Source organism: Neophocaena asiaeorientalis, unplaced genomic scaffold (genome assembly GCF_003031525.2).
Source record: "Neophocaena asiaeorientalis asiaeorientalis breed wild unplaced genomic scaffold, Neophocaena_asiaeorientalis_V1.1 scaffold755, whole genome shotgun sequence".
Classification (NCBI taxonomy): Eukaryota; Metazoa; Chordata; class Mammalia; order Artiodactyla; family Phocoenidae; genus Neophocaena; species Neophocaena asiaeorientalis.
Window position 1 is genome coordinate 140,970 of NW_020171979.1, and position 18,125 is coordinate 159,094.

The following is an 18,125-nucleotide window of genomic DNA, read 5'->3' on the forward strand; positions in this document are numbered from 1 at the left end:
GCATAGTCTCTGTTTCGGTGAAGATAAAGGAAGATGTTTGTGAAAGGATTTGTACTCATAGACCACACCCTAGATACAATAGCAAATAAAGTTCTAATAGGAGATAATAATGCACAAGTTAAAAGTTTTACCATTTCTTAATGGTCAAATGAGCATAGTGACAGTATCTCTCTTTCTTATAGGATTTTCATGAGGATTAAATAATATAATATATGTAAAGTGCCTGGCACATAGTAAATGTGATTGTTATTAAATACTGATGCCATGTAGTATAATTTGCTACATACTTCAGAAATCCCAAGAAAGTTGAAGTCAACAAGGACTCTAGAGAAGGAAGGGGTAGCTTCCTGGAATGTTTGGAACTTGAATTGGGCTTTGAAATGTATTTATATTTTACCTTTCTTTGTGGCTCAGAAGACACACACAAAGAACATTACAATAACACTTACTGTGATATTACTATGTACCATATATATGCATTGCATATATTATCTTATCTCTTTGGATGCACACAAGTATTAGATACATTGTAGAGTGGACAAAACTATGTATCAGATAAATTAGGAAATGCAAATCACAAGCAGAGAAACTTGGATTCAAACTCAGGTTTGTCTGACTCCAAAGCCTAGCTTGGAACACTGTACTGACTGTTAAGGAAAAAAATATCCAGAAAACTGAATTTAAAACATATTAGGATCAGGTGAAAAAAGAATTTTAAATTTTTAAAAAGAATTTTAAATTGGGATAAACTTTATAAGTCTCTCCAATTTCTGAAGGAAAAGTAACATCAGAAATGTATTGTCCCTTTTAAATGAAAATCAGTCATGACAAAGTGCTTACCAGCTAGATATGGAAAGTTAATGAAAAGTCTTAAGACAAATGCATTTTTGCTTTGATTGAATTTACTGTTTTCACGTTTCTGACACTGAAAGTAGGAAGTCTAAGATCACATAGTTTACTTTTCTGTAATACATGTTTTGTCTTTTAGTAGTTTTGGAAAAGCAGTTCATATAATCCATAAAACAGTAGTTATTCTAAAAATTAATAATGTTTTTTTATATTGAAACAGTTGGACTTGAATGCTTCGGGAATAAGTTTATTAGGCCTTTCTCAAAGATCCACTGTGGTGGGAAAAAAAAGCTTTTTCAAACTCAGCTTTTCATTATAACATTAAGAGAACTGCAGACTAGTTTTTTAAACATAGGAATCCTGATTGTTTTCTAAAAAATAAACAGTGCAATATTTTCCTCATTGTTTTTGTTTTGTTTTATTATCACTTCTCTTCTATGTGGTCAAGACAGGAGAAATAATAGAATGTAGATAAATAGAAAATTAGGTCTTGAACTTGTCTGTTAGTTTCCTCATCCAAAGTAGAAAAAAATATATGATTAATCAGCTTACTCTGTTTGGGCTGCTATAACAAAATCCCATAGACTGGGTGGCTTAAACATTTATTTCTCACTGTTCTGGAGGCCAATACTTCCATGATCAAGACGTCATCAGTTTTTGTGTCTGGTGAGAGCCCACTTCCTGGCTCATAGTTGGCCATCTTCTCACTGGTGGAAAGGGCAAGGGAGTTCTCTGGGGTCTCTTTTATAAGGGCACTAATCCCCTAATAACCTAATCACCTCCTAAAAGGTCCCACCTCAGAGTACCAGCACATTGAGGATTAGGCTTCAACATATGAATTTGGAGGTTACATAAACATTTAAATATTGTCTATAGCATTAATTAAATGTTTCACAATATTTGTGAGGAGACAACATACTTGTTTTTTGGACAAAACACCATCTTTGCTCATATAAATAGTGTCTTAGGGCAGTGGATTTCAATGTGTGGTCCATGGATCACATGGGAACTTATTAGAAATGTAAATTCTTGGGCCCTACCCCAGATCTACTGAATCAGAAACTTTGTGGGTGGTACAGCCCTTCAGATGATTCTGAGATATGGCCAAGTTTGAGAACAACTGTGTTAAGGTGGGAATAATAAAATTCTGTCTGGGTTGATTTGTGACTAGGTAGAGGTAGTTGCTTTGAGCTAGGCCTTAAAGAATTAGTCAAATTCTGTATACCATACTTCCTCAAGCTAAAAAGAATTTGATATATTTTAAAAACTAACAGATTTGATATTGTGATGTTATGGGAAAGAGCATTATCTTTGGAATTTCATATAGGATGACTTTGTGGAGAATGATTTGGCATTACACATTTAAAGCCTAGCAATTCCACTTTTAAGAATTTATTCAAAGGAAATAGTTGCTGAAATGTACAAAGATGAGGGTACAAGAATGTTCATCAGGCATTGTTTCTAATAGTAAAAACACTATCTCAGTGTCCACTAAATAAATTATGACACATAAATCTGAAAGAATTCTAAGTATCCATTAAAATGGCTATTTAGATGTCTATTTATTGACAAGATATTGTATTCGTAATTATGATTGAATACAAACTCAAACTATGATTATAAAAGGATATATGTATATGAGTCAAATTTGGTAAAAATATCTATACATGTATCCATTTATAGATCAATAGGCACAGAAAAAATGTAAATGTTTATACACCAAAATGTTTGCAATGGAAATATTGGTGATAGATATGTATGTATTTTGGTTTGTTTTTGCCTATATCTATTTTCTAATGTGAAACTCTATTTTTTGTATGAAGAAATAATAAACATTTCAAAACAAACTAAGACTTTTAAGCAGACTTTTTACAGTCTTATCATTCAGGACTTGAAAATACTCATTCTGCTTTTAAAAAACACTACATTTGTCCTGGAATATTTGGAAAGAACCAATTTGTCTTGTTGTAACAGTTCACTGTCAAGGTTAGTGTTCTAAAATATGGCATTGGTTTACTTCTGAAAGTATGTATTATTATTAATCATAAAAATATGGTTTTCCTCTTAAAAGTTCCTGGAAAAGTAAAAATTGTTTTGTAGAGGGAGGTAAGAGATCCTGGTTCAGCCTTTGTTGCTAATTTTCTTTTTGTATTTGGAAAATTTAATCTCCCTGTCTGGGGCTTTGTTTTCTCATCTATAAAATGTGACAGGATCAGAAGATCCTAATGATCTTAAACAGCTCTAATATTCTAGGAATCTGCAATGACTTTAGAAGCCAAATTATATTCAGAGAGCTCTATGAGGAAGTATGATGACTAAAAAAAATAAAATAAAATAAATTCAAACTGTTTAAAATGTCCTTTACAATATTCTTCTTCTGGTGTTGTACAGGATGTTATTGATACTTCTATCCTTTATTATGATTTTTCCATTAATGACATTTTTAAATAAATTATGTGTTAAAAATATCAAGATGTTTGAATGTTGGTATACTTATGACACCTGGTGGTCAAGTCAGACATCATAGCTAAATTCAGATTCCCCAGACACTCATTACCATCCTCTCAGTAGGACTTTTTTCCCCTGATTCATCCATTCATCATGCATTCAGTCATTCACTCAAAAAAACACTTGGTGGATCTCTAATATGTACAAGATAATTACTAGACACTTTACTATGGAAGAAAGGAAGAAGTAAGAGAATGTATTTTTGATATGCATGTAGAAGATTGCAACCTATTCAAGGGAACAAAATGAACTGCATGGAAAGGCCAATAATAGAAGCATGCTAGTGTGTTAAGTGCACTAAAGAAAATTATCAGAACTAGGGATACTCTGAGGTTGTATTAGTGATCCATGGTAGCAAGAGGTCAGGAAAAGCTTTCTTGGAGAAAGTGAGCCTTGCCTTCCTTGGGACCTCATTGTTGCAGAGGATTACTGTGAAAGGAGAGTGTATATAAAGTATAGCACCTTGCCCAAAGTAGGCCTTCAGCAATTGGTAACTATTATTATAACAAAACCAAAGGTGATCAGGGAAGATTTCATGTATATTAACTGTTCCCTAAGTTTTATTTCAAGAAAAGTTCTGGTTCCAATTTATATGTATTTTTTTTAAATTTAGACAGTATAAAGAACAAAAGGTCAATTATTTTAGTTGGTTCAGTGGATAAACAAACAAACCACAAAAAAGATAGTGTTGACCCTATCTACAGTTTGTTAGACTAACTGGACAATTAAGCAAAACAGTCAACTCGTGGGAAAAAATGCATTTAAAGTAATTGTTTACTGGAATGAACTGCTTGATTGCAATGATCTCTCAGAAAACATTCTGAGAAACACATGTAGTCAGCACAAAGGCATCAAATAGGTTGTTTTGGCACTGTAAGAGCTGTGTGTGGGTGGAATGATTTTTATATCTTGTAATTTAATTTTTATTAGAGTATAGTTGCGTTACAATGTTGTATTAGTTTCTACTGTACAGCAAACTGAATTGGCTATATGTATATATATATCCTCTCTGTTTTGGATTTCCTTCCCATTCAGGTCACCAAGAGCATTAAGTAGAGTTCCTTGTGCTATACAGTAGGTTCTCATTAGTTATGAATTTTATACATAGTATCAAGAGTGTATATGTGTAAATCACAAACTCCCAATTCCTCCCACCCACCTCCCTTTGCCCTGGGTATCCATACATTTGTTCTCCATATCTGTGTCTTTATTTCTGCTTTGCAAATCAGATCATTTATACCATTTTTCAAGATTCCACATGTATGTGTTAACATACGATATTTGTTTTTCTCTTTTTGAATTACTTCACCCTGTATGACAGTCTCTAGGTCCATCCACGTCTCTACAAATAACCCAATTTCATTCCCTTTTATAGCTGAGTAATATTCCATTGTGTATATATACCATAACTTCTTTATCCATTCCTCCGCTGATGAACATTTAAGTTGCTTCTGTATCTTCACTACTGTAAATAGTGCTGCAACGAACATTGTGGTGCATGTGTATTTTTTTTTTATTATTATTGCCTGTCTTTTTGAATTATGGTTCTCCCTGGGTATATGCCCAGTAATGGGAGTGCTAGGTCAAGTGGTAGTTCTATTTTTAGTTTTTTAAGGAACCTCCGTACTGTTCTCAGTAGTGGCTATATCCCACCAACAGTGCAAGAGGGTTCCCTTTTCTCCACACCCTCTCCAGCATTTATTGTTTGTAGATTTTTTGATGATGGCTATTCTGACTGCTGTGAGGTGATACCTCATTGTAGTTTTGATTTGCATTTCTCTAATAATTAGTGATGTTGAGCATCTTTTCGTGTGCTTTTTGGCCATCTGTATGTGCGCTTTGGAGAAATGTCTGTTTAGGTCTTCCACCCATAGTTTGACTGGTTTGTCTGTTTCTTATGATATTGAGTTTCATGAGCTGTTTATATATTTTGGAAAGTAATCATTTGTCCCTTGTTTCACTTGCTAATATTTTCTCTCATTCTGAGGGCTGTATTTTCATCTTGTTTATGGTTTCTTTGCTGTGCAAAGGCAATTAAGTTTCATTAGGTCCCATTTGTTTATATTTGTATTTATTTTCATTACTCTAGGAACTGGGTCAAAAAAGATTTTGCTGTGATTTATGTCAGTGTTCTGCATATGATTTCCTCAAAGAGTTTTATAGTGTCTGGCCTTACATTTAGGTCTTTAATCCATTTTGAGTTTCATTTTGTGAATACTGTTAGGGAGTACTTTAATTTCATTATTTTACAGGGAGCTGTCCAATTTTCCTAGCACCACTTATTGAAGAGGATGTCTTTTCTCCATCGTATGTTGTTGCCTCCTTTGTCATATTAGGTGACAATAGGTGTGTGTGTTTATCTCTGGGCTTTCCATCCTGTTCCATTGATCTATATTTCTATTTTTGGGCCAGTACCTTACTGTCTTGATTACTGTAGCTTTGCAGTAAAGTCTGAACTCAGGGAGCCTGATTCCTCCAGCTCCATTTTTCTTTCTCATGATTGCTTTGTCTATTCAGGGTCTTTTGCGTTTCCATACAAATGGTGAAATTTTTCATTGTAGTTCTGTGAAAAATGACATTGGTAGTTTGATAGGGATTGCATTGAATCTGTAGATTGCTTTGGGTAGTATAGTCATTTTCACAATGTTGACTCTTCCAATCCAAGAACATGGTATATCTCTCCAACTGTTTTTATCATCTTTAATTTCTTTCATCAGTGTCATAGTTTTCTGCATACAGGTCTTTTGTCTCCTTAGGTACATTTATTCCTAGGTATTTTACTCTTTTTGTTGCAGTGGTAAATTGGAGTGTTTCCTTAATTTCTCTTTCAGGTTTTTCATCATTAGTGTATAGGAATGCAAGAGATATCTGTGCCTTAATTTTGTATCCTGTGACTTTACTAAATTCATTGATTTGCTCTAGTAGTTTTCTGATGGCATCTTTAGGATTTCTTATGTATAGTATCATGTGATCTGCAAACAGTTTTACTTCTTCTTTTCCAATCTGGATTCCTTTCATTTCTTTTTCTTCTCTGATTGCTATTACTAAGACTTCCAAAGCTATATTGAACAACAGTGGCGAGAGTGGACACCCTTGTCTTGTTCCTGACCCTAGAGGAAATGCTTTCAGTTTTTCACCATCGAGAATAATGCTTGCTGTGGGTTTGTCATATATGGCCTTTATTATGTTGAGGTAGGTTCCATCTATGCCCATTTTCTGTATCTATTGAGATAATCATATGGTTTTTATTCCGCCATTTGTTAAAATGGTGTATCTCATTGATTGATTTGAGTATGTTGAAGAATCCTTGCATCCCTGGGATAAATCACACCCGATCATGGGGTATGATCCTTTTATTGTGTTGTTGGATCTGGTTTGGTAGTATTTTGTTGAGGATTTGCATGTATGTTCATCAGTGATGTTGTCTGGTAATTTTATTTTTTTGTGATATCTTTGTCTGGTTTTGGTATCAGGGTGATGGCAGACTTGTAAAATGAGTCTGGACATATTCCTCATTCTGCAATTTTTTTGAAGCTTATGAGAAGGATAGGTGTTAGCTCTTCTCTAACTGTTTGATAGAATTATCCCGTGAAGCCATCTGGTCCTGGACTTTTGATTACTGGAAGATTTTTCATCACAGTTTCATTTTCAGTGCTTGTGCCTGGTCTCTTCATATTTTCTATTTCTGGTTCATTCTAGGAAGGTTGTACTTTTCTAAGAATTTGTCTGTTTCTTCCAGGCTATCTATTTTTTTTTTTTCTTGGCGTATATTTGTTTGTAGTAGTCTCTTTTGGTCCTTTGTATTTCTGCAGTGTCAGTTGTAACTTCTCCTTTTTCATTTCTAATTTTACTGATTTGAGTCCTCTCCCTTCTTTCCTTGATGAATCTGGCTAAATGTTTATCAAGTTTGTTTATCTTTTCAAAGGACAAAGTTTTAGTTTTATTGATCATTGCTACTGTTTTCTCTGTTCTTATTTCATTTATTTCTGCTCTGATCTTTATGATTTTGTTCCTTCTACTAAACTTTTTTTGGTTCTTGTTTTTTTTCTCTCTAGTTGCTTTAGGTATAAAGTTAAGTTGTTTATTTGAGGTTTTCTTGTTTCTTGAGGTAGGATTGTATTGCTATAAACTTCCCTCTTAGAACTGCTTTTACTGCGTCCCAGATGTTTTGTGTCGTCGTGTCTCCATTGTCATCTGTTTCTAGGTATTTTTTTAAAAATAAAAGGGAGAAAAAGTAGAGAGAATTAGTAGAAGTATGAAGAAAGAAAGAAATAAAGGAGGGAAGGATGGAAGAAAGGAGGGAAGAAAGAAAGAAAGAGAGAAAGAAGCAAAGAAGGAAAGAAGGAAAGAAAGGAGGGAGGGAGGGAGGGAGGAAGGCAGGAAGGAAGGGAAGAAAGAAAGAAGGAAGGAAAGAAAGAAAGAGAAAGAAGGAAAAAGAAAGAAAGAAAGAAAAAGAAGGAAGGAAGTATTTTATGTTACAGGTCACTTATCCGTTATTCTGCCTCAGTTATTTTGCTACTGATTCCTTCTAGAGAATTTTAAATTTCATTTATTGTGTTGTTTTTCATCATTTGTTTACTCTTTTGTTCCTCTAGGTCCTGGTTAAACGTTTCTTGTATTTTCTCTGTTCTATTTTCAAGATTTTGCATCATCTTTACTATCATTACTCTGAATTCTTTTTCAGGTAGACTTCCTATTTCCTCTTCATTTGTTTGGTATGGTGGGTGTTTACCTTGCTCCTTCATCTGCTGTGTGTTTATCTGTCTTCTCATTTTGCTTAACTTCCTGTGTTTGGTTTCTCTACTTCACCGGCTGCAGGTTCCTAGTTCCCATTGTTTCTTGTGTTTGCCTTCAGTGGCTAAGGTTGGTTTAGTGGATTGTGTAGGTTTCCTGGTGGAGGGGACTTGTGCCTGTGCTCTGGTGGATTAGGCTGGGTCTTGAATTTTTGGTGGGCAGAACCACAACGGGGGTGTGTTTTGGTGTGTCTGTGAACTTTTTATGATTTTAGGCAGCCTGTCTGCTACTGGGTGGGCTTGTGTTCCTGTGTTGCTAGTTGTTTGGTATGGGCTGTTCAGCACTGTAGCTTGCTGGTTGTTGAGTAAAGTCTTAACTCTGAGGTGGAAATCTGTCAGAGAGCTTTTGCCCTTTGATATTACATGGGGCTAGGAAGTCTCTGGTGGTCCAATGTCCTGAACTCAAATCTCCCACCCCAGAGGCTCAGGCCTGACACCCGGTCAGAGCACCCAGACACTGTCAGCCACACAGCTCTGAGCAAAATGGAGAAAAAATAAAGAAAGAAAGAAAAATAAATAAAATAAAATAGTTATTGAAATAAAAATATTATTAAAAATAAAATAATTAAGAAGTAGTAAAAATAAAAAAAAAAGAAGAAAGAAAGCAAGAGGGAAATCAAACCAATAAACAAATCCACCAGTGATAACAAGCACTACAAACTGTACTAAAAAAGAAAACAAAAAACACTGAGAGAACCGTAGGACAAATGGGAAAAGCAAAGATGTACAAACAAAATCACACAAAGGAGCATACACATACACACTCACAAAAAAAGAAAAAGGAAAAAAAAATATATATATAAAGAGAGAGCAACCAAATCAATAAACAAATCCACCAATGATAATAAGCTCTAAATACTAAACTAAGATAAACATAAAACAAGAAAGAAATTAAATTGTGCAAGCAAACCCCAATTCTATAGTTGCTCTCAAAGTCCACCACCTCAGTTTTGTAATGATTCATTGTCTATTCAGGTTTTCCTCAGATTCAGGGTACATCAAGTTGATTGTGGAGATTTAATCTACTCCTCCTCAGGCTGAAAGTTGAAATTTCCCTTTTGCTTCTTTGTTTGCACATCTTCTGGGGTTCAGCTTTGGATTTGGCCCTGCCTCTGCATGTCAGTCACCTGCGGGCGTCTGTTCTCTACCCAGACAGGATGGGGTTCAAGTAGCAGCTGATGAGGGGGCTCTGGCTCACTCAGGCCTTTGGGAGGGACGGGTACAGTAGTTATAATTGGAATGTGGGGTGAGCATGTGGCAGCAGAGACCAGCACGACTTTGCAGCAGACTAAGGCATGCCATGTGTTCTCCCAGGAAAGTTGTCTCTGGATCATGGGACCCTGGCTATGACAGGCTGCACAGGCTCCTGGGGGGGAGGTGTGTGTGTGTAGATAGTGACCTGTGCTTGCACACAGGCTTCTTGGTGGCTGCAGCAGCAACCTTAGTGTTTCATCCCCGTCTCTGGTGTCCGTGCTGATAACCGTGGGTTGCGCCTATCTCTGGAGCTCATTTAGGTCGTGCTTTGAACCCTGTCTCCACACGCAGCCCAAAATATGTTCTCTTGCCTCTTAGGCAGTTCCAGAGTTTTTCCCGGACTTCCTCCTGGCTAGCTGTGGTGCACTAGCCTCCTTCAGGCTGTGTTCATGCAGCCAACCTCAGTCTTCTCCCTGGGACATGACCTCCGAAGCCCGAGCGTCAGCTCCCATCTACCCACCACCCTGTCAGGTGAGCAGACAAGCTTCTCAGGCTCGTGAGTGCTTGTCAACACTGATTCTTTGTGCAGGAATCTCTCTGCTTTGCCCTCTGCACCCCTGTTGCTGCCCTCTCCTCCATGGCTCCAAAGCTTCCCCCCAGCCCATCCCCCATCTCTGCCAGTGAAGGGGCTTCTTGGTGTGTGGACACTTTTTTTCCTTCACAGCTCCCTCCCAGAGGTGCAGTTCCTGTCCCTATTCTTTTGGTCTCCATTTTCTCCTTTTTTCTTTTGCCCTACGCATGTATGTGGGGAGTTTCTTGCCTTTTGGGAAGTCTGAGGTCTTCTGCCAACATTCAGTAGGTGTTCTGTAAGAGTTGTTCCACATGTAGATGTATTTCTGATGTATCTGTGGGGAGGAAGATGATCTTCACATCTTACTTCTCTGCCATCTGAAGGTCCTTTCTCTGCAGATGTATTCGTGAGGAGTGACAAATTCCGTGTCCTCATCTTCTGCCATCTTGACTCCTCCCCTTCTGATTTTTACATTTTAATTGGTTGTGTTTAGGGTTGAGTAGGCACTGTTTTAGACTCTATATTGCTTTCAATAGCTATGCTAAGTCTGTTGTATTTTCCTTTTAATTCTATAATTGTGAAGCAGTCTAAATGTTTTTACAAGTGATGACAATTATAAGAGAGTATTAAAATCCCATTTATGCTTTTGTTCTGCAATCAAATGCATAAGTTATATTTCCTAATATACCAAACATTTGGGTCCTTTAACTCTCCTTTCCATGGGTAAAATAAGCTGTGTTGTAGTGACTTTTGGCTGAAAGCAAAATGTCCTGATCCAAAAGAAAGCCAAGGAAAAGAATGACGCCATACTAGGAATGAACGTATAACCTGGATAAGGGAAGATATGAGAGATGACAGAATTCCTATCTTTAGATATTTGAAGAGTGTCATGTGTAACAGGGAGTAGACTTTATTTTATTTGGCTCTAGTAGGCTGAACTAGGTTGAAATATCAGGGATGTGGATTTTTGTCTCCCTAGAAGGGAGGACTTCTAACAATTATGATTGTTAAGAATATAACCATCCACATTAATAACTTTTTCACTGAACTTGCCCTGAAAGCTAGAGCTGAAGTAGAGGCAGCCCCTTTTGCTGCATCTACCACCAGATACCCTCTAGTCTGTCACATATTCTGGTAGTTGCTTTCAAAAGTTGCAAGGATAGTCTAAATAAATATGAATGTCTGAAGCTACTGTAATTCTGTTAATAAATACAGATCTTTAAAGTTACTGAAGCTTCTGAAAGTTCCATGCTATATAAGCAAAACTAATTGTGCCCTCAGCCAAATTCTGAAGGAGACAAAGTTTATCTGAGTTGTAATATCTTTTCCAAGCCCCTATCTTTCAAGGCCTAGTGATCTGCCAGCCCTTCCCCAGACCTTTATCCCATGTTTCATTCCTAAATGTTCATCGACTAACCTCAGCAGTCATGTAATCCCTGATAAGGTTGTCTTTCAAAATAGATTGAGTTTTATCTCTCTCAGCATTGAGGATAGGAAAAGCTGGATCTCAAACTTTGAAAATACAGATAGAGATAATTGTAAAACTGAATGTAAAACAAGAATTTTGAAATGTATGTTTGGCGGCTATTTGCCAGGAAGACTTACTTTTTGGTTACCTCTGCAAGTTTGATTACTTCCTCTGACTACTAAGGGAACAACCTGACTGAAGTTATTGTCAAAACACTGATCTTTTTGGTTCTGAAAATATCTTCAACAGTACTGTTATCCAGTTGTAGATTGGCAAGATATTTTCACCTTACATAGAAAAGACCTTTTGAGTTTATGAAAGTTCACACTTGAATACCTCTTTTGTAGAATACAAATACATTTGTATACCCAAACATGGACTGATATGCCCTTGACCCCATTTTTCTCTATTTTCTGCAGAAATTATCATTCTGATGCTTTCCCTAAGGAAGGAATACAAATTCTCAAGATGGGAAATAACAGCACAAACAGTACAAGAGCAAAGTGCACTGATCTTCAAATGTCATTTCAGTACTCTCTCTATGCAACCACCTATATCCTCATATTTGTCCCTGGTCTACTGGTTAACAGTGCAGCCTTGTGGGTTTTGTGCTGCTTCATCAGCAAGAAAAATAAAGCCATCATTTTCATGATCAACCTCTCTGTGGCTGACCTTGCTCATGTGCTGTTCTTACCCCTCCGGATATACTATTACATCAGCCACCACTGGCCTTTCCAGAGGTCCCTTTGCCTGCTGTGCTTCTACCTAAAGTATCTCAACATGTATGCCAGCATTTGTTTCCTGACATGCATCAGCCTTCAGAGGTGCTTCTTTCTCCTCAAGCCTTTCAGGGCCAGAGACTGGAAGCGTAGGTATGATGTGGGCATCAGTGCTGCCATCTGGGTCATCATGGGGACTGCCTGTTTGCCACTTCCAATTCTGAGAAATGCTGGATTAGCCTACAATACTGAATCCTGCTTTTCCAAGTTAGGGCTTCAACATACTAGCATGGTGTCTACTATTGGCATGGTAACTGTAGCTGAACTTGGAGGGTTTGTCTTACCTGTTGTAATTATTACTTATTGCACATGGAGAACAAGAAAGATTTTACAGGAATTCCAAGTTCCCCCTCAGAATACCAAAGAGAGAAAAAAGGCTTTGTGGATGGTCCTGTTGTGTGCAGTGGTATTCATTGTTTGTTTCACACCCTACCACCTCAACTTCCCTTTCTTTATGACGGTGAAGCAACGAATCTTTTCAAACTGGTCCTTTATTAAGAGCACGCTATTTTTCCACATAATTTCCCTGTGTCTTGCAAATTTAAATTGCTGTTTTGATCCAGTTGTATATTATTTTGTGACCTCAGAACTTCGTGATGGATTTTCAGAACATGGTAGTTTGGTTCTTCAGTCATGTGTGAAATGCAAGGATGGTGCTTTGGAAATTCAACATAGGAAGGAGGATCTTCAAACTCTCTCTTGAATTTATGGATGATTCCAAAACAATGTAATCAAATAATTACCGAAAATAATCTATGTGCTCTATCAGTTTATCTATGTCACCTTGAAGATCTTTCTTAAAAATAATGGTACCCTTAAGTGCCTTAATGAAACATGGCTCCCTTCCCTTAATCCTCAATATGATTTTTCTGGAAAAAAAAATTAAAGCCTATATTTTCTGTCCAAATGGAAATATTGTTCTATGGAGTATATGAGAAAATAACTTTATTTACACAAAAGGATGAAAAACAGAATGAATTGCACCCCTGTTCCTCAGCAATAGGTCCAAAATTTTCACCTTCCCCTGCTAGAAACAAAATGCAAATTGAAAATACATGAACATAGATGAATTGTTTACACATTTAAAAATGTACAGGAGAACAGTACTATCCTTGCTTTATCAAGAAGTTATACACAGGTGGAGTGGCCAAGATGGCAGAGTAGGAAGACCCTGATCTCAACTCCTTCCACAGGCACACCAAAATTACAAATACTTACAGAGCAACTATTGATGAGAACAACCTGAACACTAGCAGAAAAGATATTTTACAACTAAAGATGTAAAGAAAGAACCACAACAAGATGGGTAGGAGAAATGGAGACACAGTAGAGTCAAGAGCCATACCCCTGGATAGGTGACCCACAAACAGGAGAATAATTACAATGGCAGAGGTTCTCCACAAGGAAGGAAGTGTCTGAGCCCCACATTGAGCTCCCCAGCCCAGAGATCCTGTACTAGAAAGACAAGACTCTAGACTGTTTGGCTTTCAAGGCCAGTCGGGCTTAGTTTCAGGAGAGCTGAAGGGCTGTGGGAAATAGAGACTGTACTCTTAAAGGGTACACACAAAATCTCACAAGCTCTGAGACCCAGGGCAGAAGCAACAATTTGAAATAAATTTGGGTTAGACCCACTTGCTGATCTTGGAGAGCCTCCCAGAGAGGAGGCAATTGGGACTCACCCTAGGGACATTGACACTGACAGCAGCTATTTTTGGAAACTCATCCTACCATGAGGGCACTGATGCTGGCAACACCATTTTGGGATCTTCCCTCTAGCAGACTGGCTGATTTAGGACCCCCTGAGCTTCCAAGGACTTGGCCTTATTCACCACAGCGCACAAGATCCAGCCCAACACACAACAGGCCAACACCAGGTCTGTGAAATCAAGACCCCAGAGCCAGAGTAACCAGGACCCAGCTCCACCCACCAGTGGGCCAGCACTAACCCTGGGGTCCAGCCTTACCTCCCAGGGATGGGAATTAGCCCTGGGATATTTGGGTCCCAGCCCTTCCCACATGTGGGTGGACATCAACTCTGGGACCCCCTGCACACTGCAGGCAGATATGCCAGGATTCATTTGTGCCCATTGGGCCAGAACTAGCCCAAGGACCCTCTTGGTCCCAGCTCCACCCACCATTGAGTTGACACTATCTCTGGGACTCCAGACCATAGTCAGAGACCCCAGGTCCTAACTCTGCACACAAGGAGCTGGTAGTATCCCTGGGACCAAGCCTTACCCACTAGTGGGAAGGCACCAGCGTCAGGATGCCCAAGGCACCATATCCTCCCATGAGGATGTTGAAACCAGCTCCAGGACACTGAGCCCCTCAGCCACATGCCCTTGGCCATGGCCCAGCTCAACAGCAGGTGGATACTAGCTCCAGGATCCTAACCCTGCAGCCAGCCACCTTGTGACATAGCCCAACTCACCAGTAGGCTGGCACCAGGATGAGGATTTCCCTTGTCATGCACCTAGTCATGGCAGGATTATGCCTTACCCACCAGAAGCCAGTAGTCTCCACACAAGGCAGGGGCTGGCAACCAACTGGAACTGGAACAGGAGACAGCTACACCTACCAGTATCTGTAGTAGTCAGCTTATCACAGCAGAAAGACCCAGATAGCCCCTATAGGGGGCACCCTGAGAGCATATAGCTCTCGTGACAAGAAGGGAGTGTGCTGCTGTGCCCCATAGCATGTCTCCTACATAAGGCCACTTCTCTAAGATAGGGAAATATAAGCAGTATACCAAATACATAGAAATAAAAACAGCAAATTAAGCAAAATGAAGTGACAGAGCAATATGTTCCAAATGAAGCAACAAGATAAAACCCCAGAAGAAGAACTAATTTAATTGGAGATAAGCAATCTACCCAATAAAGCATTCATGGTGGTGATCATAAAGATGCTCAAAGAACTCAGGACAAAAAGTGGGTGAACACAGTGAGAATAGTAAAGAAAAAGAGTTAGAAAATATGAAGAAGAACCAAACAGAGATGAAGAATATAATAAATGAACTAAAAATTAAACTTGAATGAATCAACAGTAGATTAGATGATACATAGGAACAGATCAGCAAAGTGGAAGACAGAGTAGTGGAAATTGTTTTAGCTAAACAGAAAAAAGAACACAGAATTTTAAAAATTGGGAACAGTTTAAGAGACCTCTGAGACAACACCAAGCATAACAACATTCTCATTATAAGGGTCCTTGAATGAGAAGAGAAAGAGAAAGTGGCAAAGAACATATTTGAAGACATAATAGCTGAAAACTTAGCTAACCTGGGAAATGAAAAATAAAAAACATCCAGGTCCAGGAAGCACAGAGACTTTGCAAGCAGGATCAAACCAAAAATGACTACACAAAGACACACTGTAATTAAAATGAAAAAAAGAAAAAGAAAAAGAAAAAAGAGAATATTAAAAGCAGCAAGGAGAAAGTAGCAAGTTACATACAATGAAACCCCCATAATACTACCATTGACTTTTAGGCAGAAACTCTGCAGGTAGAGGCGTGGGCCATGATATGTTTAAAGGGATGAAGTGGAAAAAACTATCATGAAGAATACTCAACCTGACAAGGCTAACATTCAGATTTGAAGGAGATATTAAAAGTTCTACAGGCAAGCAAAAACAAAAAGAGTTCAGGAGCACAAAACCAGATTTAAAAGAACTGTTAAAGGGATTTCTCTAAGCAGAAAAAGAAAGGCCTCAGCTAGAAATATGAAAATTACAAAATGAAAAATCTCATTGGTAAAGGCAAATATGCAGTAATGGTAGTAAATCAATGACATATAAAGCTAGAAGGAAGGTTAAAAGACAAAAGTTGTAAAATCAGCTGTATACATGATAAGTACTTAAGGGGATACACAAAACAAAAAGATGTAAGTTATGATGTCAAAAACAATAAATGGGGGAGAAGTAAAAATGCATGGTTGGAAAAATGCATTCAAAGTTAAGAAATCAGCAACTTATATAACATACATATATATAGATTGCTATATATAAAACCCACGATAACCACAAAACAAAAATCCATAATAGATACAGAACACCAAAGACAGAAATGAATCCAAACATACCACTGAAGATATTTATCAAATCACAAGGGAAGAGACCAAAAGAAGAAGAAAGTAACAAAAAGAACTATATCTATCAATATTTATTTATTTGTTTTTATTTTTGGTTGTGTTGGGTGTTCATCACTGTGTGTGGGTTTTCTCTAGTTGCAGCAAGCGGGGTCTACTCTTCATTGCAGTGCATGGGCTACTCATTGTGGTGGCTTCTCTTGTTGGGGAGCATGGGACCTAGGCATGCAGGCTTCAGTAGTTGTGGCACACAGGCTCTAGAGCACAGGCTCAGCAGTTGTGGCACACAGGCCCAGTTGCTCTGCTGCACTTGGGATCTTCCTGTACCAGGGCTCTAACCCATGTCCCCTGCATTGGTAAGTGGGTTCTTAACCTCTGCACAACCAGGGAAGCCCAATAATTACTTTAGATATAAATGGAATATATGCTCCAATCAAAAGACATAGAGTGGCTGAATGGATACAAAAACAAGGCTCATATATATGTTGCCTGCAAGAGATCCCCTTATCTCAAGACACATGTGGACTGAAAATGGAAAGATGGCAAAAGATATGCCATGCAAATGGAAATGAAAAGAAAGCAGGGGTAGCACTACTTCCATCAAACAAAATAGACCTTAAAATAAAGACTGTAGTAAGAGACAAAAAAAGACATTACATAATGATAAAGGGATGTATACAAGAAGAATATATAATAATTGTAAATATGTATGCACCCAACATCAGTACATAAATACATAAAGCAAATATTAACAGACATAAAATGAGAAATTGACAATATCACAATAATTGTAGGGGACTTTAACACTCCACTTACATCATTAGACTGATCATCCAGACATAAATTCAGTAAGGAAACACTGGCCTTAAATGACACATTAGATCAGCAACAGAATACAAATTATTTTCAAGTGCATATGAAACATTCTCCAGGACAGATCACATGCTAGATGAAAAAACAAGTCGTGGTAAGTTTAAGAAAATTGAAATCATATATCAACCATCTTTTCCGACCACAATGTTATGAGACTAGACTAGAAATCGATTACATGGAAAAAAACTGCAAAAATCACAAACACATGGAGGCTAAACAATGTGCAATAAACAACCAATGGATTACTGAAAATCTCAAAGAGAAAATCAAAAGTACCTGGAGATAAGTGCAAATGAAATCACAATGATCCAAAATCTGTGGGATTCAACAAAAGCATTTCTAAGAGAGTAGTTTATAGAAATATCATACAGTAAGTTCCATACATACAAACCTTCAAATCACGATCTTTCAAAGATGTGAACGGGCATTTGCATGTCTAATCATGTAAGTTAGTTCTCGTGTCTGGCATACATTGTGTCATACATGCATCCTGTATGAGGGGTTGTGCTTTTGTGTACTTTATTGTACAGTACTGTATAGAGTACAGTATCTTTATTTCAAGCCCAGGAAGTCCGCTAGCCAAGTGTAAAACTAGCACTATATAGCCAATTGTGTTATTTGGGTACCTATGCTAACTTTGTTGGACTTACGAATGCACTCTCAGGATGGAATTTGTTCGTATGTAAGGGACTTACTGTACAAGCTTTTCTCAGGAAACAAGAAAAATCTCAAACTAAACAACCTAGCCTTACACCTATAGGAACTAGGAAAAGAAGAATTAACAAAACCCAAAGTTAGTAGAAGGAAAGAAATAAAGATCAGAGCTGAAATAAATTAAATAGAGAAAGGTCAGTAAAACTAAGAGTTAGTTCTTTGTAAAGATGAACCAAATCGATAAAGCTTTAGCCAGGCTCATCAAGAAAAATAGAGAGAGGACCCAAATCAATAAAATGAAAAATGAAAAAGAAGTTACAGGTGACACCACAGAAATACAAAGGATCAT

General features: G+C 37.6%; 1 protein-coding gene across 1 annotated transcript; it reads left to right on the plus strand.

Annotated features, from left to right (window-relative positions):
* Positions 1-9,621: 9,621 nt before the first annotated feature.
* Positions 9,622-13,327, plus strand: LOC112397755 (putative P2Y purinoceptor 10). The gene is made up of 2 exons (XM_024742018.1): positions 9,622-9,875; positions 11,803-13,327. Exon 2 carries the CDS (start codon positions 11,852-11,854, stop codon positions 12,863-12,865), a length of 1,014 nt encoding a protein of 337 aa, XP_024597786.1. The 5' UTR covers positions 9,622-9,875; positions 11,803-11,851; the 3' UTR covers positions 12,866-13,327.
* Positions 13,328-18,125: the final 4,798 nt, after the last annotated feature.